At 36.5% G+C, this 27,832-nt stretch overlaps 1 protein-coding gene across 7 annotated transcripts in view; it reads right to left on the reverse strand.

Moving 5' to 3' along the window:
• Positions 1-27,832, reverse strand: part of SEMA5A (semaphorin 5A) — an 831,366-nt gene that overhangs the window by 600,962 nt on the left and 202,572 nt on the right. For all 7 annotated transcript variants that reach the window (XR_009742648.1, XR_009742649.1, XM_061449193.1 and 4 more), the window contains 2 exons: positions 27,345-27,549; positions 7,513-7,720 (listed from right to left, as the gene is read on the reverse strand). Coding sequence is in view for 5 of the 7 variants with exons in the window: in XM_061449193.1 (XP_061305177.1) it covers positions 7,513-7,720; positions 27,345-27,549 (413 nt within the window). In the remaining 2 variants the exon portion in view is untranslated. The remainder of the gene's footprint in view (positions 1-7,512; positions 7,721-27,344; positions 27,550-27,832) is intronic.

Below are 27,832 nucleotides of genomic sequence, written 5' to 3' on the forward strand. Positions count from 1 at the left end.
AGTGAGCAAGCGGCTGCATGGTTCTGGGTTGCTGGCTGGGCTTAAACCACAACACCTCCCCTCAAAGTCAGAATCAGGAATTTATGCACAATTTGTGTATTAAAGTTGTTTCTAACACACAGTTCTCTGAATCTTGGCATTTCCAAGTAGCTCTACTTGGAACAAATGCGACAGACAATTTTCAGAGCATGCTCTCTACAAAAGAATGCAGGCTTGCCATTTGTTTTTAAGAAACATCTGAGGTCCCCATCCATGTCAATCAGCCAAGATAGTTTCCAGCCCTCTGGTTATGAGCAGGTTCCAGGAGCCTGGAAATGTTGGGACCCCCAGCTGCAGCTAAGGTTTCCAAAGCCATTTTGATGGGCTGAAACTGGAGCTTGCAAATCTGTGGCTTGCAAATAGGCTCTGAAAATCTGAGCTACCTAAGTGGCAACAGATTTGGGGATTTTCCCACAAGTTTATGCATTGAACAGCAACAACAGTGGTTGCCCAGGCTGGACATGTTTGCTTCCATATAGCATCCCCATGTCTTTAAATGACCCGTGCATCTTTAGTGGATATAAATGTAAACAGGGTACAAAAGCACCATATCCTTTTAGCCAGCTGTAACCTAGGTTGTTTTGAACTTAAATGTTGAGGTTAACTTCAGACTAGAAAATTAATCATTATAAAGATAGCAAGCCCCAATTTAGGACGTACAACTTGACTCCTTAAAAAGACTAACCAGATAGCAGCCACCCCAACATTTCAAGGGCGCTGTTACCTTTCATTCCACAAGTAATTGTAGATATCTTCACTTCAGTGTATTACAAGGAGCAGATGGCCTTCAAAAGCACTCAGTTTAGAGTCATAGAACTGGAGCATCCAAGCTCCTATTCCTGGAATCCTGCTCATAGCTCACACTGTTGCATCAAGAATATTCTCCACCTCTCCTTCCCTCTCTCTCTTTCTCACATTCCAGTCAATGGTGGAGTCCAACCTCAGATATCAATTTTCTGTAAATTTTCAAATAAATGTCTACAAAAAAAAGATTCTCGAATATTATGAGAGCTGAAAATAATTCTCACGAGAAAACAACTGGTGTGTAATGCAGAGCACTCTAAGCTGAGTTGCATAGGGTATGTACTGGCCTGAGTAGCAGTCCAGTATGTGATATGTTAAAGTATTTTCGAATAAAAACCCTTCCATATTTGCATGGGGGTTTTTGTTGGGGTTTTGTTTATTTGTTTGTTTTCCCTTTATTTTCTTTTTACCATCCAATTCCTTTAACTTCTGTTTCTAGAGAATCTGATACTTGCCAAGTATCAAATGCCTAGTGAAATGACGTCTTAGAAAGTGGGTTGCTTTAAACATGTCAGGTGATTTTCAAGAAAAACTCAACAATAACTACACTGAATTTAGAAATCCTCAAATGTTTTGGTATTTTTTTAAAGCAAAGAAATTAATTACATCATGACATAGGAAAACCATGTGCCTGTTTTACATTTTTATTTATTAGCTTACTTCTTTGTTTAAAATAATATCCTAGCAATTAAATCTGAATTGGAAATACATAGTCAAGACCATCTGGTTTTCTTTCAACTTTTCAGACTAAAAGGAAAAGACATTTTCCTCTTCCTCATAAGGCTACTTCAAGAAATACATTGGGAGCAGGCTGTAACAATCTTTTTATAAAAATTCCTTCTTGTTGCCAAAAATGTGTGCTTTACAATGCAATGCACACATGCATAGATCACACATGTATTTCAGGTACAGCAAAGTGTAAATGCATAGTTTGTCTCTGGTGGATTTTATGGGCCAGACAAACAAAAGATTTTCTGCTAAAACCTTGTTGTTCACAGAGGAAGAAATATAGGTCAACCTCAGATTTGTAGAGCTTGAATTGATTCCCTCCCCAGTATGGAACTAATATTCTACTTCTTTTGAGTGAGGAAAACTTTCAGTGTGCTTATTTCATGGTTCTGCTGACTCATAGGTTCACAATAATTGAAGATAATTTTCCAGTGTATCTAATACATCTATACATCTATACATCTAATATATCTATATTTTAAATGTCATTATAACCCAGTCTTGCAGCCAGGATTATGGTTTATCCCAGTCTGGGAAATGTATGAGGATTCTGACTCTGGACAATACTCCCAGAGATTCTTCCCAGAGAATACTTCCAGAGATTCTCCAGATTCTCCAGAATACTTCTGTAGCATTCTTCCAGAATACTTCTCCAGATTCTCCAGAATCCCCAGATCCATAGTGATACTCTGGAATGACTAATTCAGATTGTTCCTCATGCGGTTCCAACATTTTGATATAGATATGTTTCTTTGATTTAAACTGGAATTAGCCTTGCGTATTTTCAAATAAGGAAATCCACCTGGATATCAAAAAATAACTGTTCTGGAATGATTATTTTAAAACAGCAATTTCAATTCCAATTGTTGGCAAGCTCTTCTGGACATATCAGCACTTAGTAATAATTTAGGCAACATTACTCAGAATCACAGAATGGTTGTGGCTGGAAGCGACCACCAGAGAACATCTAGTCCAACCTGCCTGTTCAAGCAGGGTCACCCACGGTGAGAGTTCTATGAATGAAATAAAGCATAATCAAATTTGTAATAATTGTTTTCTTTTGTTAGTAAATTCAATACCCTTTCTACTACTGCACTGCTACAGTTATCTTTTGTATACATACAGATTGCTTAGCTGATGGTTAATGAAGACAAAATAAAAATGATGGTGTACAGATGGAGAGAACAGTTATGATTACAGTAGAATAGCTGCGATAACATTACTTAGCAGAACAGTCTTATGACCCAATAACATTTTAAGTGTAGAATGTAAAAACTAATATTCAACAATTTCCAGAAATTGTTGGGGTTTTTTTACACCAGAGAAGTCACTATTTGTACAGCTTTTAGCAGGTGACAATACTTACACAAAAGTAGTTATAGTAAGATCAGCACATGAAACCTATCTTCCATGAGAAGTACCAATTTGTGAACCTTTTTGGTAAGATATTGCAGAACATTGGGCTGATACAACCTTTCATTGCCCCTACTTTCAGAACTGATCCACTGACAACACCAGTACAAATTCTATCATCAATAAATTTGCCTCCAAAAAATTACTGCCATCCAAAGTTGCTTATGGAAGCTACAGCTGCCAATAGAAGACAAATGACTGGTTCTTTGGTTCTTTTTATAGGGGAAAGCCTTTATTCCCCTGCTACAGATCTTATTCTTTATTACAGATGCATAGAGCCTTCAAAGTAAATATCAAACACTGCAGCTTTAGAGAGTTTAACAGTTATTTTTCTCCTCATAATAATTCTATTTATCTCACATTACAGTTAATTAGGAGGTATACAAAAGTCACTTGTGCTTTATGCTTGGTATACTCAACTCTGAAGAAAGTGGGAGAATTCATAGTGAAAATAGTAGCTCCAGTGAATAACGCTGACAGTCTTCTGAAAAAGGTGGAAAAACATTTGTGAATTGCAACACCCAAGCAGTAATAGCCTGGTCAAACCTTGAGGATTTTCCCCAAGGAGAGCGAATCAAGCTAACTGCTTTGCTGCTTTCTCCTGGAGCATGAAGACACCAGGGCTTTTTGGGGAACTGTTTTTAAGAACTCAAACACCTCAAACCATTTTTTCTTAGCTGACTCCTGAAAACAGCAGTATTATGTCAGGATGTTCAAAACTGTTCAGTCGTTGGCCAAAGTCAGTGAGAGACCACCCCACCATGAAAAATGTCAATCCAAATAATTAGCATGGGCAACTTATAAACAGCAGAACCATCATGGCATAATGGAAAGTGCTGAGCAACCCAATCTATAGGTGTGACAACAGGTTCTACCTGTAGCATGGTCTGCTGCCATGGTACTAAAGTGCACTGAAATGCACTTAGAACACACACACACAAAAAATTAAAAAATCAAAATAAGCCTCCAAATGTAAAACTGTATTTTCAAGGACCTTCAATAACAGCTTTTGTGGGAGCGGAACTGTGAGTTGGTATGGAACAGGACTGTCCTGAATCAGAGGGAATGTCTGTCAGAGGCAACGCCATTTCACAGAGGATTCCACCACAGGAAAGTGCTGGAGTGCTTTACAAGAAAATACAAATTAGCTAAACATGTACAGCATGTCAGAGTGATAATTAAGGAGACATAATAAACTACAAATAAAAGCAATAAGCACATGCTTTGAGGCTAGCATGTGAAGATAAATCAAGGAATAATGAAATAAAAAGAAAAAAAACAGGCAATATCAAAATTATCATGATATTGAGATATTAGCTTGTGGAACAGTTTGTTCAAAAGAGGGACTGAAGTTGCATTGTCTGAAACCTTTGCAATAAACCTAAACGAAAAGATTAGAAAAGATTAAATGGTGAGCACTTTGCCATTGACACAAAAAGAGAGAGCAGATGGGCTAGTACATCTTGAGGCTTTGGGGTTTTCTAAGGCTGTTATTCATAAACAAGCACACTTTATTTCTATTTATAATTATGTGAAGTACATATTAAAGACTACATATGCCCTTGATCTAGGAAAGAAACTCTAGTTACTACTGATGCAAGTTCAGAATACAGCCTTGGCACAGTTATACAGCTGTAAGTATGAATGGATAAAATTAAAACAACAAAAAAACAAACAAACAAACAAAATTAAAAATAACCAAACAAACAAAAAAAAAAACCACAATTCCCCAAGGCACTGCTGCAGGTGAGGTTTGCCCATTACTCTGTCCACTGCTATAGACTAGAAGTAATAGTCGGCAATGCAACAAGAATGTGAGTACTAAAGCACTCAGCAATGCAGTGACCAAATTTCAGATGTTTTACTACCTAATGAAATTTATAAACCTGCGTAAGGTACCTATACTGCCTTCAAGTAGAGAATGAAATATGCTTGAAATCTAGCATAAGCCAGGAAAAAAAAACAAAGTAAAAAACCAAGTCAAGCCAAAAGTAAGTGATAGTGAGAGAAAGAGTACGTCTGTATTTTCCAAATGACATTAGGCTTTAATGACAGATGACAAGGAGACGCCTTATTTTATCTAGGTCACACCTGCAAATCCTCTTCTTTCTCACAAAACAGCTAGAATTGCCAGTGAACACTTTAACCAAGAAGAAAGAATGGATGGCAATCATTTTGATGCAATGGATATTTAATTACTACAAGGAAAGTCATACAACTACAAAAGATATGACTGGAAAAGCCTACAAGGAATAATTTTATCTTTTTCTAAGTAAGTCATTTCAGCAGAAGACACAATTTCACATAGCTCTGGGCAGCGGAATAAGTTATCATTTGAGCAGGATTTGAGCCATTTAACTACTGCTCTACTTAGTAAAGGGGAACAGCATTTTTTATTTTTTTTTTAAAGCAAGCTCTTCAAATCTAGTCAATTAGACCCCACTGTTCAGGGGAGAGGAATGCTCAGCCTGCAGCCATGCATCTGGTCTATGATTTGAGACAGCAGTCCCACCCTGTGAGGCCGAAAAGTATGTTTGGGCCCTGCAGCTAGAACAGCACTGATGTGCCCCAGGACTTGTACTCACAGGTACCAGGGACTTTGTGGGACCTCCATATAGGCACCAACTAAGCAGGCGCTCTGGAAGTCTCATCTCTGAATTCTGGAGTTCACACCTCACTATTAACATAACGAGACTTCAGCCTTGAACTGTCTGGACTGCAGGCTTGGCATAAATATGGGATATGTGCATTATTGAGCTCTCTGTGTTTATGATTGCCATTATGGGTACGCAGACCCTAAGAAAACACAGGACAACAGGTTAATCTCCCTTTCTGAAATAAACATGTGTGCTTAGGGAATCATGTTTAATGTCTTATGCAACAAGAATGGCATAATCATATCATATTCAAGAAAAGAGAGAAGCATTAGAATATGTCGTTAGATTTTTTTTCTTCAGATATACACATATGCATACATATACACCTCACAGTATATAAGGTCTTCACTTCATGGGAAAGAGGAAACAAAACAAAAAGGGCTACCAAACCACCACACATCCTGTTTCAACTCGCTAAATACAATAAAGATGAAACTTGGTCTTATGTTGGCCCTTAAACTAACAAAAAACTTGAGGCATAGACATGCCTAACTTTCCCTTAAAACAAGCATTGCAGTCTTCCAATGGGGTTTTGAGTGTCCTATCACTTCTATTTTAGTAGAAAATGCTTAAAATATCCTATGTAAGACAGCATAAGCAAAAAGGGCTGGTGAAGAACTGCAATAAGGAGGATACTGCCCTTCCCTTCTCTTCTCCAGCTTTTCAGGGCACAGCTTTTACTCCAGTATTGTTCTCAACCCAGTAGACTTTCACTGGGCTCCTGCATGGCTTCAATCCCCTGTAGAGCCAAGTCCCTCAGAAAAGTCCTTTGACTGTCCCAAGCCACAGCTCTATACCTGTGTCCTGTGGTCACCTCCCTGCTGTGACTGCACACATGGTCTCTCTCACAGCCAGAAATATCTCCTCCTGCAAATGATCACTGCTTTTGCAGGGAGTATAATCTCTGTCTGCTGCACAAACAACATCTTTGTTATCCTGAGTGTAGCTGCCAAGAAAGACAACTGGCAGCCCTTTCTCTCTCCTTTAATAGCCGGGCTTTTCAAAGGAACGTATATTAAATGAGCCGAGAGCAAAATAAGCTAAAGCACAACCAAATGCATGTTACTGTTCTCAAAAAGCTCATCACGCTGGTTCATAGTCTCTCTGACACAAAAGAAGAATAATTACCTTTAATTACTGGAACCACACATCAAAGGGAAGATATAACGAATGACATGAAATTAACAATCTCTAGTAGTATATGTTTTGCAACCCAGAAGTGCTTTCAGATAACCTATAGAAAAAGTTGTACACTGAACTTTAAATTCCATAACTACCATGATATAGTCTAAAAACCAAGTGATAATTTTTAAGTTATTTTCCTTGTTTGATTGAACAATTATTAGCTGCATAACTTTTTCACCTAGTAGAATATTAACTTTTATTATGGCTTCCTGATCCAGCACTACCTTTAAATAGCCACTTTTCCAACCAGCTTTAACTTCAGTTCATGCAATTCAGTTTACTGCCTGAACTCACAAGGATATAGTTTGCTCAGTTATATTACAGTTTTAAAAAAAAAAACACATTAAATTTGTTCAAATTTCAAGTTTCAAATATATTAAACCAGCAGCTATATTGCACATTATTAGATACCTGTTTTGTATATAAACCATTTCTTAAAGTTTCATACCACAATTCAGAATCTGTATGATGACACTTAAATATCTATATAATTTCTTGAGAGTCTCATCTAGCCCTGACAAGTCAGTACAAGAAGTCAGAGACACTTGATAAACAGTGTAGATAGAAAGTTATTGCTGAGAGAGGTAATTTGGATTCCTACTTACAGTCATTTTTCTTCCCATTTTTCCACAACCCCCCGCAAGCGTTTTTCTCTAATCAAATCAAACTAGATGATTCTTCATACCTGTATGTTTTGTAAAAGAGACATCTTTTCAGGGGGACTTTAATTACATGTTCCTGAAGGCCCACAAAAAGGACACTCTGGCTGTGCAGGATCTGAAGGCTCCTGATGGGCTCTCGCTGACTTTTCGGCAGGAGTTCAATTTCCTCAAGCAGGCAGCTACTTGAAGTCTGATTCATTGGGGCAAGTACTTTCTTAATAGTACCGTAGTCTGCAAATAAAAGAGGAAAATGAGTTACTAAAAATCATTACAGGAATTCTACCTACTTAACGTCATTCAGTGAATAAATCTTCATCGCATACTGGATGCTTTCAATGAAGCCTCAGAACGTGGGAGTACTTTGACTGGAGTTTCCTAAATTGCTTACAGTACAGTGAAAAGAACTTGAAAACAGTCATTAAAGTTTTCTATGTGAAATAATACAGTAAAAACATAACTTTATTAGTGCATAACAGGCTTCACAGCAGTAGTCACTGGAAAACAACCTTTCAAACTCTGATCATTACAAATGCACATTCATAGCAAGGGTTACTGATTTTAGTTTATGAGATTGTACTGTACTTTACTATGTTTAAAGCAGTTTAAAAAGCAATAAAGTCCATCATCGTCCCAGCCTGTTTTAAAACACTATGTGCTGAAAACTATGGGGTTTAGATATGTATTGTATTCATTTGCATGATTACCTGTAGATCTTAATTGGGTAAATACAATAATAAAACAAGGCTGTGGTCCTTGTTTTTACTTATCTGGATTTTGACCTCTAAAAAAATCTTATCTTTTTGCATTTTCTCTTAACTTCTACACTTATTGTGATTTCTAAGCAAAGACAGTTAAGCATCACAAACCAGTGTCGGACAACTGATGAGATTTCTGATTCTCTCATGCAAAGATTTTAAATAATTTAGCAATATCAAAGAACATTTGTTCTGAATGCAAAAGACCACATTCTCATACTGATAAATATTTTAGGTACTGTTCTGAGGAAAACTGTATTATGCAATTTTCCATGTACCAGCAACAGTAAATTTTAAAGATTCAACACAGGAAACACATACTGAGATTAGCTCTTACTCATATGAAGTCTCAAAAGACTAACATCTTTTGTGAGTTGGTAACAATTGCAAGACAAATGTTTGGGATGTTCTGCAGACCACTAAATATGGGGTTTGCCATCACTAGCACAAAGCCAGCAGCTTGGTGGAGAGATGGCCATGCAGGGTTTCAGCATGGGTCTGGCCCTGCCTTATTGAGAGCTTGTTTCAGCCATGGCAGCAACTGCCTGTTGGCCATATGCTTGTTGCCTCCCTGTGTTGGCTTCACTCTGGTAGCACCTAGGCCAGGGGCTGGCACCTCTAGTCAGTGCAGGACAAACAGCCCCTCCTGGGTAACAAGGTGGTGTGGGGGCAGCGTGCTGCTCCCGCACTTTGCCTGGGATGTAGTGACAAACAGCAATTAAGCAAACTTGAGGAAATACAGAAAAGGAGCCTCAAGCAAACTCCAAACTGAAGAGGAGGTGGAGAACTCAAGATGCTAATTACTGTTAAAGTCTTCCCTCTTCCTGAGGAAGACTGAATAGTCTTAAGAACTGGAGAAGTACTGGAAGCGGGAGGATAACACCAAATAACATTTTCTAGGAAGTTTATGTATAAGATTTTAACCATACTAATAACAAAACTTTAATACTTGGATAATATGGACTTAATTTTATAAGACAGTCAAAACGAATTAGATGAACTACAAATGCTTAGCTCAGTAGATAAAGTGCATTCCCTTAGTCCCTAACAAGATTTTGAGTGTAACAGATAATGTCTGCATGTTGAAGTCTTCTGACTGACCTCTCAATTCTTAATATAATCACTTTTTATAATTGTTTACCTTTTCGCCCTTTGTTGGTATAAGCAGTCTTGTCAGGACTCACTGTGTGTATTTATTAGGAAAAAAACCTTTCATTAAATGAGAGTTTTAATTTTCATTAAAACTTAACCTTTTTGCTATTAAAAATCACTCTAATTTGACTATCACTTTCTTTCCAAACAATCTAAAGAGCAGTTATATTAAAAAAAAATCAATTAAACCATTGCTAAGAATCAGTTTTGTCTCATAACAAAGTGATAACCAGGTCCACTGAAGAATCTAAGAAGCAGTGTTTCCCCTGGTAATGGTTGAATGTAAAATCTCAACTATAATTACAGTACATTTCAAGGTAAAAACATGGTCTGAGAAGCACCCAGGTAAAAGAAATCAGTGGCTGTATGGGTTAGACTTTATTTTTTGGAGCATGGAACTTGGAAGGGGTACAAGCAGGAAGAAAAGAGGAAGAATAATCACTGAGATCATTTTACAGATATAAATTAAAAATATAAAGTGATTTTACAGATATAAAGTGATATTGATCACTTTATAGATGAGTGAGTACAATTTGGTATCGCCTGTCTAACTGCCAGCCAACAGATTCAGTATGATTCATGATTCATTGCATTTGGCTTGCCTGCATCTTTTTCCTGCATGAGACAAAAATCAGGTACACATTCAGCACGTGCTTCTCATATAAACTAATATTTCTTCCTGCCGCTGTGCTGAGTCTGGCATCCAGAGACTGAGCCATTTGCTGTCACTTCTGCCAAGATAGAGGGAAAAAAAAACCCAAGACTATATACACTTTTAATTTTAAAGTGCAGCTTTGCGCAAGAGAATATGACCAAACCCAAATACGCAGTGCTTCTTTTCTCCTCAGTGAATTTGTTTATTGTAGAGGGCAGAATTCCAATTTTATTTTATTTTTTTAATATTCAGGCCTATGACCTGGGGAGTATGGTTACAGGAGCATACTACTCTAGATTGAAATAAAACATTCTCACTGAGATCTGCAGCACTAATGCCTTCCCCAGGACAGCTGTCATTGCTCTTGTTCCTCCTTATCTTGGCATACCTTCTCCATTCCTCCCATTTCCTTTTGACTTCTTTCAGCATCTAAACCGTTCCTTTCCCATTTGTTGTCTAAGATCAGCACTTGCACAGAAATGTTGGAAGTCATAAATGACTGGGATTTAAGTAAAGAAGCAGTTCCAGGGATCCTACGGATTATCAGGAAGAAACACTACTCTTAAAACAGCCATGTGGGTCATATGTAAGTTCAATAAAAAAAGAATAAAATGTTATCGGAGATCTACTTCTGTGTCAGTAAACTCTCCTACTTCTGACCTTCTATAACCTATCTTCTTTATTTTAAATTTCTCCTGCCTATGACTTTGATTTTGCATGGACCACCTGAAAGCCCAAACTAGGGTGAGGATCTATTTGTATATACAACTTTTGAGACAGACATAGATTGAATTGGTGGCTATGTTCATCAGACTATGGTACATAGCAAGTGTACATAGCTATAAACCTCCTCAAACTATACCCGCATGTAATAATGGCTAGACCAGGCTTCCTTATGGTGGAAAATCATTACCATTGCATCAGTACTTTCAAAAGTCAGGTCATTTGCTCCAGTGTTTCCAATTCTGCTACAATGCGTGCAAGATCATGCACCAAGCTTCCAGCAAAGATCGCATATTTCCTAAAGAACTTGTTAAAGTCCCATCCTTGAAAGTGTCGGCTGTTGAGTTTTTTCACACCACAGTTGTAAAGCAAAACAAAGAGAGAAGCAGGGAAAGAAATGTGTCTTGAATACAGCTCTGGGACATGGAGGTTTTTAGACCTGTCAAAATCTTTCAAGTGAATATTTACTTTATAATCAAAATCACCATCCACTCCTGCCAGGAAACAGCTAAGAAGAATAGTAAACACAGACCTTCCTAATGGATATAACTTCATTGCCATGGACACAATGAAAGTTGCGGTTTCATCACAAATGTCAAAGCTGAATCCAACAGCTATATAAGAATTCAAATGAATGGCACCTTCGCATCTTGAGTGTAAGCAAGACATGCTGGAATAGGTGCAGACACCTAACAGCCTTGATTTAAGGATGACCAAGTATATACAGGAGTAGTAAAATACAATGGCCACAATGAGTAAATAATGTGCTTTGTTAAGCTCAATACATTTTAAAACACCTGTAAAACCAGCAACTGAACATTAGAAATCTAGTCACTGTGAATGAACATGTGGAGGAAAGAAAAATTCTAGCTGAAATATTACAATGTAATGTGTAGGAGACTATGAAGAACCAAATGGAAAGCCTGAGAAGGAGTCGAAGAGGAGGCAACAGAGTCTGTGATGAGCAAAATAATAATGGGACAAAATCCAAGGATGGTCTCTAAAACTGAAAAGCAAAGTGTAACTTGTTGCTATGGAGGAGAATAAATGTTTATCTGAGCTACTATGTTTACAAAATATTGCTGTATTCTTCAAGCAAAAACTTCTTTAGCAAATCATCCAAAATGAGGGAGTGTCAAAGAAAGTTAATTTCACTGCTTTAAAAGAAAGGAAAAAAAACTTTATGCATTCATTTTTGAGAAGGAAACTTTCAGACCTAACTCTTGTAATTTTTGACAGTGAAGCAAAACCTAATATTATCTACATTTTACATTAGTTCAGCATAGTATCTTGGAGAGAAGGGTGGTTTTCAGAAAGCAACTGAACCAGCACCAGCACCCAGAATCTGAGTCAATGTTTTTCAGAGGAGAAGCTTACGGCATCATCTTCCAGTAATGTAGAAAAAAAAGTCATTGGTACCTTCTAAGCCACATGAGTTGCTAGCAAAAGATACTTGTAATAGTCTCAAATACATCTTCAGGCTAGTTTTATGCCTACATTTATAACTTTACAAGTATTCCTGCACTTTCTGAGCACAAGAAGTTGCCTTTACAGATCTGAAAATCTCCTTGCCTATACTAAGAAAAACTCAAAAGCAAAATCCACTGCAAATTATGAACTAAGAATAGTAAATGTAAATAAGGGTCTATTTAGCCATCTCCCCACAAAATATTGTTTTGAAAAGTATAATGCTGTAGGTAGATGAAAATATGTGGTCAATGCAGCCGAAATGGACAACTCAAGACACAGAAAATCTAAGCTAAAGCTCTATTTGATACTTCAAGTGACATTTGTAATTGAACTTGAGTAAGGAATAAGGTACACCCTACGCAAAAAATACACTACTTTGTATATTAAGTGAAAACAGACTCACTGACATCTTTAACAATTTGGCAACATAATCAGGTTTTTTTTGTTTTAAGAAAAGTTTAAAATTAATAGATGGATATCCCAGAGAATACATTTTTAAAGTGTAGCTGAAATGAATGTAATTACATAGGTTTTCTGAGTGTAATCTGAAATATATTTTGTAAAATCGTATTTATTAACTATTTTTATTTTGTCCATTATACTCCAGTTTTGCATATTACTTGTATAAAAATTATTTTTCCAGAGGGAAATAAAAGCATTCAGACAGTATTAAGACTCTGAAATTAAAGAACAAATCTGTTAATGTTAAGTTTCCTGTAAATATTATCCATACGTGTATATAAAGTGTTTACATTCACCATATAACATTTGTATTCAGCACCATAGAAACAGAAAAAAATAGGGTATAAGGGTTGCCTTCAAAGCAGTGGTCTTTCAGAAGAATAAATTGAAATATCAAACAAAAATTGATGTACGGAATGTATAATTGTATGACATCAAAGAAAGTGCAAGGTGATTGATAAACATCCTCTCACTGTGAAAAGAATGCATCATCGGTGTTTGCTTTCCTCCACTGCAAGAGCTGAAAGAAAGCCCTACTGCAAAGCAGAATATGCATTTGGTTAAAAGCAGAAAATTAGTCCAATGACAGTATTAGATTGCATAAGAGTTTAAGCATGCTCAATGTAGAAAAAAACCCACGGGAACAGCTAATGTAGCAGCTGGATAAGCACACAAAGAGAAAGCCCAGGACTTATGATTTAGCAATCTGTGTGACATCAAAAAAGATGCATATGGTACACAGAATATTAGAGGATTTAAAACCTGGCAATTTTTTCCCTTCCTAAAATAACTTTAAAATTAGTGAAATCATTAGTAGAATATGGATAATTAAAGCCTTTGCTATAATCTTTTTTCCCATAAGGGAGTGGGGTACAATTTGGTTTAAAGCAAGGGCATATTCAGAAGATAATATAACCATTCTCTGTAACTTAATTTATCTTTTACCTCCAGGTTTCTGAGATATGCATTTATACTTGATTTACTGGAATCGGTTTTTAATCACACTACTGCCTAAAGGACAAGTGAAAGACTGAGCTTCAACCTTTCTGCTTTAAAGCCTAAAAACAGATTACGGGTAAGTGTAGTACTTCTACAATGATGCAGGACAAAAACCCCAACAAAACAACCAATCCAAGTATATAGCTTGATTTTAAAATTCCCACCTTAATTTACAGAATTTTACTTCAAATATTTTAACATTTTAAATGCATATTCATTACTTCTTCAGGAAAAAAAAAAAGTGAATATGAGAATCTGATGCTTTACCAAGGCATAAATTTAATTTTTTTTAATTTTTATTTTCAGAGCTGGTTTATATGCTTATAGTTCATCTCTCCATTTGAAATTAAACCACTGCTTGAACAATCTGGTCAGTGTGCTAACTAATTTGGTCTTTTTTTCTACTCTTAATACATTTCATGGTATAATAAATTATATATGATATGATTTTCTACGAGTATCAGTTAAAAATGGAGGTTAGAAATATGAACATGTTCTGTCTTGCAGCCTTCATAGAGAATAAAAACTGTGATAAGCTTATGAAGAATTTCAACTGTGACTGCCTCGCTATTACAGCTCATTATCATCATGATAACAGGACAATGATGGATATTAACAAAAATACAGATATAAAGCACATTTTTTATATCACAAAGGCAATTTGTAACTGCATAACAAAAGCTTGTAACAAATACTGTAGCTGGAAACACAAAAATAATTTTGTTGCATTTTCCCAAGAAATGCTGTAAATTGCCCTGTTCATGTGAAGCTTCCTGTCAAACTATAAGCAGTTTGCAACAATCTTACAATTAGACATTCACTTGTCTGGTGTCCTCACAATTACAAAGAAAAAAAGAAGTGTTAAAAAGGTACATATTTATTTTTAATATATTTTAGTAAAATGTATCTTTAAATTATATACAGTTACACTACATAGTGTTTAGCGTATTAAGTTTCAAAGGACAGAGTAGTTGGTTAAAAGAGATGTTTCCTCCTCCCTGACAAAAAAAAATAAACCCAAAGTAATTTCAGCAATCTCAAAATGTATGTATTTTTCATGACTCATGCTTATCGCCGCACCCTTTATTTACTACTTCTATTTTGAATCTGATAAGAGATTTTCAGCTTGCCAAAGATGTGACTGCAAGAGGTAAGATACAAGTTCATAAATTCTGTCTGACTTAGAGCAGATGAACCTATTTATAACACTTCATAACTCAATTTAGTCAGCATGTATCTTCAGAATGCCTATAAGCAAAAGCTGTAACAGCTACAGGTCCTTAACAGGCTATAGTCAATAAAACCCCACATTAACATTTCAATCTGTGGTACATTATTTTTGTTTAAATGACATAAAGCATTAACTATTTTAAGACTTTATGAAGTGGTATCTTTTAAAAATCTTTTATTTGAAAACTCATCTAATTTTCAATGATAAAAGTTTTAATAAAGAAATTGTCTTATGAACCAATTTGGAGACTTGTGACATCTGGGTTCAGTTACCAGCTTTCTCTCCCTTAAGACTCTGTGTGTAAAACTGGTGTTCAGAACAGTAATAACATCTAAAGTGAAAAAAATTAAAACTTGAACCTTCATTTTTTTGTAAAACTATTTTATGTAACAACAACAATATATAGATACTTTAACCAGTACCTTTTCCTACTGAAGATCTGAAACATCTTTTGTTACACTGTTTTCTTGCACACTGACTTGATTTGCTGACAAATTAAAAATCAGTGACAGCCTGTTACCTAATTCTCCCTCAATGTTTAGGACACAGCTGAACTAAAGACAGAAAAGTCTCAGCTGCAGCCACGAAAATGAATGAATGTGATTTTTCTGATGTGATTTAGGTGCTTTTCATTTCGTTAGAGAACTTCAGGGTACTTACTGTTTAATTAAAAAGGCATTTAAAATATATTTTAATAGCCCTTGCAGCAGGGAGCAAGGCATCATCTCTCTAGCTGAATTCTCTACCTACTTGGCTGTGAGTTGCTGTGCTCCTCCATCTGCAGGCAAGATGAGCTGTGTGCTCTGCATGTAGATTAAAATACCGTTGGTGAGTGGATCCAGGAGGGCTCCCCCCCATCCCACAGCAGCCCCTTCTCTCCTGGAGCAAGCATTCAACAAGGAAGTTGAAGGCTTGAATTCTCAAGCCCAGGATAATTAAAGCTCAGCTCTACATACCCCATATGAGTGTTGTTACCATTTACATTGCTGTATCAACAGACTGACCTTTGTCTCTCATGTTGCTGTGTTTACGGCAGAGGAGAAGCCCACAAAGTGTATCAGATTTGCTCAAGGCACTGCTATCTGATCAGGTCCCCACAATAGAAGTATCACCATTTACATCCCCACTCAGAAAGTTATATTAAAATGTGAGTAAGAGTACTTTAGATACTAACATCATTTTAAGAAATGTTGTTTAAGCAGTGAGAAAATGGTTAAAACTACTGCGTAAAATCTTTCAATGAGACTTCAATGAGGTGGGGAACAGAAAGGTTTTTCTCCTCACTTGGCAAACAGGTGACTGACAATTTCAAGTTTGGCTCTAATATGTCACACTCTTTATCCTCCTTGTGAAGGTATCAGGAAATCTCAAGTAGACAATACAGACCGAGGCACAAAGTCCTTGATCTTACCAAGCAATAATCTCATTTTGAATTTGTATTTAATTCTGTTATACGGTTCTACTTATGTCTCTAAATTACTGAGTAATAAAAAAAAATTTACAAAGATCATGGCAAATGAAGCCAGCATCCTCAAAGAAGCCCAGTATAACTTTTTATCTTGCATCAGATTGCAATAACTTGGTATACAAAAAGACACATTCTTCTAGCTCAGAATTTTTATTCTCCCTAAGGACAGTCAGATGATAACTAAACAGATCCAATATAAAGAGCTATATATGAGTAACACCTATTCTAGAGAATACCAATTTAGCAACATATTTTAATTACAGCCATGCATGTTCGCAACATCCAGCTTTTACTGTGCTAAAAATCACACACAAGATTTGAAACCCTGAGGCAAACACGACACACGAATTCTTATGGTTCTGAATGGGAAACATTACACCTATCAAGAGATGTAATATTTTGATATCCTGGATTCCGAAAAAAAAGAAAGAAATAAAACTATAAGGTTGCTACTGGGTAAGACAATTCACAATGAAACAAGCTAACAAAAAAGTCTATATTAATTTCACGGAAACTTATTCTCAGGAAGAGAAAACATCCCAATTTTTGTCAGACCTTGTAAAACGTTTGATCCGTAGCTAGGACTGGAATTCTCAGAGAGTGAAGATGAACACCTCTAAAGAAATGTGTAACCTCTAACTAAAGTAGTAGAGCAGATAATAAACGCAGATATTAATCACAAGATGAAATGGTTCTTATGATTTAAGGCTTTCTACCTGACACACAGCAGCAATGAAGAATGCCACACTGTACACAAAGGCTAAAATTACTAGTGAATACAAGCCTTGGATTCCTGCCAGTCTCCCAAAGTTGAGATGTATTAACTCTGATTGGATCTGACTGGACAGGAAGTGCATACTGCTCCTATTATTTTTTTATTGCCTTCCTTCATGCCACCACAATAATAAATATGTTGTACTACCTAATGCATGCTATGAATATGATAGTGTTTTCCTACTGAATAAATTTGCCAGGTCCCAGATCAAAGAAGCACTTACATGCACAAGTAGAGAAAACTATTCTCAGATATGCACAATAAACCTTGCCTCATTTCTTAACTGAGTCATATGTGGCTATTTTCATTGGAAGTGTCAGAAAGACAGCTGACTGCCATAGGCTGACTGGAATATTTCAGGGACTATCCTACACTCAAACTCATTTGCAGTTTTCATAGTACACGCCCCTATGCCTCAGTTCCTAGATGAGCCAAAGACAGATATCCAGTACAAATCCAGTACAGGGTACTTCAGCAGCAGTTTCACCATGAAGCACGTCTTTTGTTCAGAAATATAGATGGAAAGAATGATGCTGATTTCTTTCTAATCTAAAGTAAATTAGGAAGTAAATAGAGAAATGACAGAAGCAAAATTGGGATTAGAGACATGAAACCAAAAACCTCTTGCCAGATGTTCATCTCACTACCCTAGGACACTGAAGCAGTAACAGCCATAGTATACAACACATATAATCATATCACATCTTATTTATATAATAGTCTGGGAGTCAGAACATCTGGTAATAACCAAGAAATCTCACACAGCTTCTTAGTCCAAAAACCAGCTCTTGTCTCCTAGGCAAGTGATCTAACCTCTTTGGTGGTTGTGGTCATGCCTATTCCTACTGAAGGTGAGCAGTTGTATTACCAAATTTACAAGATTCATGGGATAAGAAAGAAAAATAAAAATAAAATAGAAAAATGAATGTGTAGACAAATGAGTCTATACTCCAAGTATTATGACTCTTACCCAGTGACTTGAAAGAGTAAAATACATATGGAAGCTAATCTAACTTTTGTGAATCTGCCTGTAGGTTATAGGACTCTTCACACAAAGGCCACAGTAATACATCTTCACATTTTGATAACTCTTACAAGTCACAGAACAAAGTAAACAAGTCATATCTGTATTAACAAATTCTTTAGTTTATGAAGATTTGCCATGTCCTATGACCAGAGCTGGGTAAAGACAAGGGAAAAAAACACCCACAAATACTATAGGAAGAAACCCCTACTGATTACTAGTGGCACTGCTTGTATTTGTATAGTTGTAAACATTTGTATTTATTGAGGTTTACCGAGAAAAAGGCTACAGAACGGAGAAGTTCATAACACAAACAGGAGTTCAATAGACTATTTAACTTCCGCTTTACTGACAGCTCACACTGAGTATCGTACATATAATGCCATCATACTTGTGATCCAACATTTATGGGGTTTTGTTTGTTTGGGGTTTTTTTTGTTTGTTTTTTTGTTTGTTTTATGGTCAAGGATGAGTTTCATGAAGGGTTTGGACTTCTTCTTCCCTTACCCCCCCCTCCCTCCCATCATGATTTAACTATTCCAATTTCTTCATTGGTTGGCAGGGGTTCATTGAGTCACTTTTATAAATGTCCACTTTAAATTAAAGACTTTTTAGAAATAGAAGGCCTTGCAGAATATTCTAAAGTTCACAATGCTCACCAATGTGCCAAGTTGCCTAATCCTTTCTGAAAATTCTGATACAGCCAAGTCCCTTCAAAGGCAGGAAGGCTTCCTCCCCACTTCTCTCAGGAAGAGTCCTGAATACCAACTGTGTACTCACACAAGAGTTACACGGTTCAAAGGTCAAACTTTGTCCCAACATAAGGCGAGTTTCAACAGCTGTTTTCAAAATTAGAACCAGGTCTGTTGATCATCACTGTATGCTACCAGGAATAAAACAACAGATTTGAATATAGGCTTAGATCTAATAGAAAACTTAGCTTTGAAGACAGCAGGTCAACACTGAATACCATGTAAGATACTTTTCACTCACAGCTTCATATTCTGTGCGTTAGAGTTATCTAATAACAAACAAATGTTATCAACTCCAGTTTTCCTGCCAGGAAGGAGAGGTGACATTCCTGCAAAAACTAGAAAGGAAGAAGGAAAACCTATTTGGTCATTCTAAGTTTATAACGTAGTCAATCAGGATTTGAAAGCTCAGTGAAGAGGAGCTGGTCCATTTTAATGAAAGGTTGAGACTTTGCCTTCAGCTCTTCACAATCTTCCCTTCCCCAGCCAGTGAATTACCCTTTCCCTTATGCAAGCAGAGCCAGTTCTTCTTCAGCCAGTAACTGCTTCCCACAGCAATTCTGACTTTCAGTGCCTGCACAGAAGTGCACACACCATATGTTCTTTGGACATTTATTTATAGTCTTTTTCTGATAGAGCTGGGCAATTACAAAGAAATAATGATAATTTGTGATCAGAAAAAAAAGGGCTTCTCCTACTTAAATTTTTCCCATGAGAGAACAGAATACAAATGCCATCTATTTGCAGCAGACAATTCATGACCATGTTATCTAAATGATAAACAAAACTGTATAAGCAAATATCAGCAACAAACTAATCAAAATCATGACCTATTTATGGGTTGATTAGAATAACAAAAATTGACTGCAAATAAGTGGTGGTTAATTTGTGAAACAAATAAAGGGCTATGATTCTCACATACAAATTGCTGTCAGTGAATAATTTAGCCAGGTCTGGTTAGAACCATCTATTTATTAAGAAATCTTTAGCACTCTCCAACTGGAGCTGGAAGAATGACTTATCTATACACACAGTGATAAAGCCAAGGAAAATCAGTACTAGTGGACATTTTAAATGTTGGGTTTGATCCCCTAGAACCCTATGGTATAATTTTTAATTATCTAGCTGGACTTTAGACATGACCATTTTCATTTGGTAACATTTTAAAGCCACTTTGCCCAATACAGATGATACAATACACAAGGCAGCAGCAAATCAACATTTCTGTGTTTAAATTACATAGTAAACCTGTGGTTTACACTGGAAAATAACAAACATTCTAGCAGGAATATACAACAAGCATTCTTAGTAACATTCTTAGTAACAAGCATAAATGCCAGGACAGACATTAGGCTCTTGAAGACAAAACCATGCTATCAATTTCCTAGAAAGATTAATATTATAAACTAAGTATTAGTTCAGATAGGGTTTTCCTTTATCAGAGTTAGGGGTCACTACAAAAGGAGCAGAGAATAAAGTTATTGGTTTTAGGGCTTACCATTTGATTTTTTTAAACAAATGTTCAAGATCATATGTTGCTGTAAGGACTGTTGTCTTCCAACATGCACCAGTTTTAGACAGCAAAGTAACTGACCGTCCTTGTTTCAAGCCTCTTAAAATGACATTGCATAAGGTCAGAAGGATAAGACGTTACAGGGAAATAGTTTTAAAGCTGTTGTATGGGTGCTTCACAACTGTGTAAAAGCACACTATATCTTTCAAGGAAAAGCATAAGAAACAAAGCAACCATGTTTTCTTACAACAGAAGATTTTAAATAGTTTTTAAAGGGTAACAACTGCCTTTCACAGTGTATATGCCCCATTATCCACCTGCATTCCAATTTCCCTGTTTCTCTTGTTTTGAACTAGAAAATATTAATACATACAAATAGACTACTTTCCACTTTCACACTTGCATTGTGACTCAAATTACAACTGTTTTGATCATCATTATTATTATTGCACTTATACTGCAATTTCTAGACTAAGAAAGTGTTTCTCAAAGTGAGAGGAAAATCTATAGCTCTTATCTACAAAAACTATCCAGATTACTTCCAATAACCTCAACACACTTGAAATAATTAATACAGTCAGAAATACCACCAAATTAGAAAAAAAATGCAATCAATTTAAGCTTTGTTGCTGTCTTCACTACACAGGAAATGCACATAAGCATGCATTATTGCTTATAATTTTAAGGTCAGTAACTTTACACATACTATATACATTACAACATCATAAATATGAAACTGTGAAAGCTGCACACTTTAATCAGAAGCTGTTGTCTGCAGGAAAATGACAATATTTCATCTGAGAATTTTTAGCCAAAACACACACACAACTTTTTTCTTGTTAAGACCTTGGGCTGTTCCCTAGCAAAAGGTGTGCTGTACAGATTACAAAAACAAAAGGAAAAAGTCAGAACTATAACAAACATCACAGAGGAATACAATTGTGCACTACTTTTCATCAATTTACTCCCATTTGGTAAGACAAAAAGGAGAAACATAAACTGTTTTGACAGCCTTTCCAAATTGAGTTTCAGTAGTACTTCCAAATAGCTTCATCATGAGGTTGAGACTAGTTTCTGGACAATCTACAGCATTAGGGCTTCATAGGAAAAATGTTATATTTGTGGGGATTTACTACCTGTTATAACCCTTCTAAAAGCAAATGCATGGAAAATCATCTGCATTTAAAAAAAAAAACAAAAACAACCAAACCAAACCTCTTGAAATTTCTTCATGAAACCTCTCCATTTCTTCATAATAATTGCTGTACATGTTTCATCAGAATTATTTTTATAGAATCATAGAATAGTTAGGGTTGGAAAGGACCTTAAGATCATCTAGTTCTAACCCCCCTGCTGTGGGCAGGGACACCTTACGCTAAATCATATCACCCAAGGCCTCGTCCAACCTGGTCTTGAACACTGCCAGGGATGCAGCATTCACAACTTCCCTGGGCAACCCATTCCAGTGCCTTACCACCCTCACAGGAAAGAATTTCCTTCTTATATCCAACCTAAACTTTCCCTGTTTAAGTTTTAACCCGTTACCCCTTGTCCTGTCACTACAGTCTCTGACTGTATTATCATTATTCTCAGCATTGCTACATGTAATTTTAGGTCTGAAAGGGAGGAAAAACACTTTTTAGAACTTCTTGGAAAGGGAAGTTCAAGACCTTTTATAACATCCTCCAGTCATCTTTAAGCCTCAGATAAAACCTGGCTTTATGACATAAAAATTCAAGTGCAGTTCAGTGAATAACCCACTCTAAAGAGACATGCAATGTATCTAACAATAAAACTTTCTTCAGGTTTCAAATTCTCTTTGTAAGTCATCCATACCCAACTTAATCAATGCTAAACTATAAAACTCAATAATCAAGATCCACCACTGGGCACTTAGTGTTTCTAATCAGGATACATAGGGGACATACTCTATCCAGTGGGACTGAAAACAGAGAAAACACAGCAGTTTTTCCACCAAGTAATTTTTAAAATATGTCCTTCAAGTTTCTTTTCAGACAGTGCAAATACAACCTTTTCTGAACTCCCATAAAAGAGCAACCAGAAACTGCTCCCTCAAAATAGATGCCATACCTAATAATTTTCTTATTCATTCTAATGAATCAATACATTTAGCCACAGTCCTGTAAATAAGGGCTAATTACTTTTGTTGCAGCATACTGTTTTATAAAAAAAAAACAAAAAAAAAATGAAACTTTGAAATCTTTTTGATATTGACAAAGTTTTTAACCATGCGACACAGAAGCATTTAAATTGAAAGCGAGAAATAGAAGGGAGACAATAAAAAGAGCAGTGTAAGGGACAAAAGGGAGAAAAACAAACTATGACACATACAGCACCATTTTGCTTGGATTGTTTCCTAATGAAGAAGTTTTTTAAACTTGAAAAGTTGTCAAAATAATTGGTTGTTCTCTAGATTGCTCTATTTTTAATTTACTATTATAGATTTGTTTTAGTTCAGAACTTCTGTGAATGCTTTTCTTGACTTTCCTTTCTGAATCACTAAAATTGGTTTCAGGGATTTCAGCCTGCCTAAAGCCAGCAGCACTATGCCAGCTTTAAGCAACATAAAATGTGCAGGAATTGATATATCCCTTCATTTTGAGTTAGAAGTCAGTGCAGTGAAAGATTAATATGTGTTTCTGAAGTACTGAAGTATATTTTTGGTATGAGCTGTAGCTGTTAAATCCCAGTACATCAGAATCCCCCAGCAGAATGATGACTTGGCAAAGGTTTAGGAAATGAAGTCTGTTGACACAGCAGATTAATGCAGTTGTTTGCTTACTACCAGTCTCTCTTCAAGTAATATTATATCTATTTAATGTTTAATGAAATTAGATTACACTTTAATACTGTCAGAGTTATTCTCGTCTGTAATATTTCTATTTTAATAACAAGATGGATAGGTAAGTGAATGTGAGGGGGATGAAGAGCGAATTTTCCCTTTACTACTGCCTATCTGCTACAAAGAATGGGATTTTTACTTTGAGTAACAAAGACAGCGGCGCATTCATTTGTATTCAATCCAATCTATATGCCTACCTTTCCACTGAATCAACTTTGTGCATTTTAGAAGACAGTTTTTGTAAGAATGTTGTAATGGATTGTAACTACAAAAGTTACATAGAGTACATCTCATACAGCATAGGTTGGATCCATCCTGCTTTACACCATGAGGTGTAAATTGCTTACTGCCTGTAGTTATATTAGAGTAGTTAAATGCTTTCCTTCTAGAGCAGTTAAATGCAGTACTTTCCATTTGGCAGCAGAAAGTACAATGACATCTATTAACACAGTGCTTAGTAAAAATGTAATTTAGCCCAATCAATTTGCACATTGTACTGGCATATGATAAACAGAGGATAACTTAGGTTGGAAGGTACACCAGAAGGTTTCAATAACCTTCTGCTCAAAGGACAGATAGTTATAACATAGACTGGGTTGCTGTCTGGTCTTGAAATCCTCCCTGGGAAATGCTGCTTGACATCCACTACTTGACTGTCCACAGAGTGAAAAAGTTTGTCTTTATATCCAGCCTGAAACTCTCTGCCTGTTGTCTGTCGGTCGCCACGCACTATTGTGAAAAGTCTGGGTCTGTTCTCCATGTAAACTCCATGTAGGTATTTGTAGACTGCTACTAGGCCCCCCCTGAAGCCATCAATCATGTGCCAACAGAAGTGTGCTCCAAAGAGGTGCGCTCCTTGATTTTCCCAGGGACTGGATGCAGACCTCCCTTGTTGTTCTTCAGATCTCAGAATCACAGAAGCACAGAATTGTTAAAATTGGAAAATACCTTTAAGATCATAGAGTCCAAGTGTTAACCTAACACTGCTAAGTCCACCACTAAACCACATCCCTAAGCACCACATCTACATGTCTTTTAATTTCCTCCAGGGATGGTGACTTCACCACTTCCCTGGGCAGCCTGTTCCAGTGCTTTACAGCCCTTTCAGTGAAGAATTTTTTTCCTAATACCTAATTTAAACCTCCCCTGGTGCAACTTGAAGCCATCTCCTCTCATCCTACCACTTGTTACTTGGAAGAAGAGACCAACCCCCACATCACTATAACCTCCTTTCTGTAGAGAGTGATAAGGTCTCCCCTGAGCCTCTTTTTTCTCTAGGCTAAACAGCCTCAGTTCCTTCAGTCGATTTTCATAAGACTTGTGCTCCAAACCCTTCACCAGCTTTGTTGTCCTTCTCTGGACCGGCTCCAGCAACTCAGTGCCTCTCTTGCAGTGAGGGGCTCAGAACTGAGCACAGGATTAGAGATGCTTCACCACTGGCTTCACCAGTGCCAAGTACAGGGGGATGATCACTGCCCTGGCCCTGCTGGCTACACTATTTCTGATACAGGCCAGGATGCTGTTGGCTGCTTTGGCTGCCTGGGCACACTACTGGCTCATGTTCACATGGCTATCGACCAACACCTCCATGTCCTTTTCTGCCAGGTAGCTTTTATTTCTTTAGCTTGTTTTGAAGAGGGAGCATTGCAGCCAAATTTTAACTCCAAATTTAATTTGATACAATTTTTAATAATGCAAGTAAATTAAATTAGAAAACATACAAGAATTAAAACCTTTCCTGGTCTGATAGTTACTGTAACGCCATTCTTTCACCTCTCCCAAACATACAAAAGCCGTATGGTAGTAGGAGCTTGGGATAGATGACATTGTATGTGGGAGTAAGGCTGAATACTGGAGGAATTCAAACTGTTAAACTTGGGCTGCTTCCAAAGTTACTGTTTATTTTCAAAGCTAAGGCTGCTGCCTTCTAGTTTCTGTTGTTTACAGAAATGGTGTTTTCTCAGTAATCTTTTACCACATGCAGTTTAGGATCAAACTCAATAACAGCTCCACAGCTTCTACACAATATCTACCAAAAAGGTAATTTTTCTGAAAGGTGAATATTAATATTTCTTGAAAAATAAATCTTAGTACTTTTGCTCAACTGGGAGGGTTGGGGGGGGTGGGGTAGGAAACAGGGCAGAAGGAATCCTAACAAAATCCACTGTGATTGAGTGAAACAGAAGTGAAATATAATTAGCTATGTCAAGAAAACTTCAAGAATGCAATAATGTTACCTGTTTTTTTTTATCATATGGCTTCTCACAGTTATAAAACATACACTATCTAATTACATAAAAGCATGTGCTGGAGTCAGACTAAGGATCCAGCTAAGGTAGTATCCTGCTTCCATGAATGACCAAAAGGTCAGAGGTACAGAGAAGAAAGTGGAAGGCAAGCATACATCATAAGGACTATAGGAGCATACCTTTATAGCAGCAAGAAAGATTCAAAAGAACCTACAATCCTTATTGAACACAACTTATTAATGCATCATGAAATGTAAAGTTTTAGATCCTCACTGAAGATAAAAGGAAACACAGCAAGGGAAACTGAAAATTGAAGACAATATGAATTATGAAAAATTACAAATTCACTACATGTCCTTGTAATTCAGTTTCTGTCGTGAGATCTCTACAATAAAAACAGCATTTAGTATTGACTTGATTTCATTTACAATGCTAAGGTTTACCAGCCAATGGGTTGTTTGGACTGGGATGGTCAAATCCAAGCACAGTTTTAATCCATTAAAAGCTTTTATATTACTACCTATCTTCCAATGAGCACAAGAAGAAAGCTAGAAGGATAATAAGCAAAGTAATACCATCTCACCTGAATGCACCAAATTTCTACAAAATTTCTTCAGACTTAAAAGAAGCAATCTTCTCTGCAAAATGGAATAATGCTTTTAAGGGAAAATGAAATCTTATATTGAGCCACGATGCAAATTTTATCTAGGCACTTGATAAATGATAAGCTGTAGAATATATAATTTCATTCGTAAATAATTTTATTAATTAAAAGTATTGTTCCAGTTTCTACTGAATCAATAGTAATTTTAAAATTTACTTTGCTGATTGCAAAATCAAATAAATAGGATTAGAATTTTTTTCCCCTCTTGTTGATCAACAGATTCTTTCCTTAAATTTACCTTATTTGGTGCCTACTCATCGTGAGACAGACTGTGCATTATGGTTTCAGATGGGTAAACAAATCATGCTTTGATGAACTATTCTCTTCTTATATACATAGGACTACATACCTGAGAACTACCCCAAGTTTTATGCCATGGGACTCTAAGCATTTTAGGCCAACTATGTATTTCAGACACAGCTGGGACATCCTTGTTCTGCAAAAACAGTTCTCTGACACCCCTGCTTTTTTTAAGATGCTTGAAATTTTGATCCAAGAAGGCAGTATTTCTAACCAAGGTAATTTTAGGTGGAGGATTATTTTTCTTTCATTGCTAAGCTCATACATAAATGGGCAAATAATAAGGCAGGGTGTGAAACCGCATAATGAATGACTTACTTAAAAATGAGATGAAAAGGAAAGGAATAAAATTTATGTAAACAGAAAAGTCAGAAAGAGCAACAGCAATAGTAGTAGTTGCTATTTTTAAAGTTACTTGTATTTCAGAGGATCCTAAACCATCTTATCTTGGGTGAGATTGTACCCTGAGCTAAATAAAGAACAAAAGATAGAGAAACTTCTGAAGTCCCATTTGTAGAATTTCCAACTATTCATTCCCTCAAAAGCACGTAGGCTTCATATCTTCAAAGGAGAATAGGAAACAGACACCAAAAATTGAGTTCACAGTATAACATAAACAAAGAGATTGTGAACTGCTGAATTCATCTACTCGGAGAAGGTAGAAGACAAGTGAATGCTATCAAAGAGGAAAAGCTGTTGTTCAAGGTACATTATACATATTTCATAACCGATTCACAGAACATTAAAACTCATAGACCTCATAAACTTTTGCAGCTTTTACAGCAAGTCAGAGTTCATACCTGTGGCAAGATAGATGATATGGAAAAGCATGTCCTTGCCCTGCACGACATCCACAACCACATGGGAAAACCTGCTGTTGTCTTCCATGAAGTAAGGAATTGGAATAACTGGTTGAACGACCTCATGCATTAAAAAGAATTTTTGAGCATCTTGAAGATTCCTCTCTGTCAGATTTACATACAGCCCCTGGTCCATGGTGCCACACTGTAAACACAAAAAATTAAGTTACTATATGCATCAGTGATAACAACAGATTTACTCTCTGATTTACAGCACAGGAAAAATAAAACACAAGAATATATTTTGGTGCTGACCAGACTGTCTACACAGTGACTGAGGAAGCTCAGCTTTCCTGAGGCAGTACTGTGGAGGCTCCCTAACTCTAAACACCCTGGAAGGGCACCAGACTGACCACCACAAGTGATATTTTGCTACATCACTGTTCCCAGGGCAGGAAGGAGAAGAACTACCATCCAACAAAAGACAG

The sequence above is a fragment of the Pezoporus flaviventris genome, unplaced genomic scaffold, assembly GCF_033815535.1.
Source record: "Pezoporus flaviventris isolate CSIRO_AGI_PZ_B2104156 unplaced genomic scaffold, CSIRO_AGI_Pfla_v1 ptg000007l, whole genome shotgun sequence".
NCBI classification, from domain to species: Eukaryota; Metazoa; Chordata; class Aves; order Psittaciformes; family Psittacidae; genus Pezoporus; species Pezoporus flaviventris.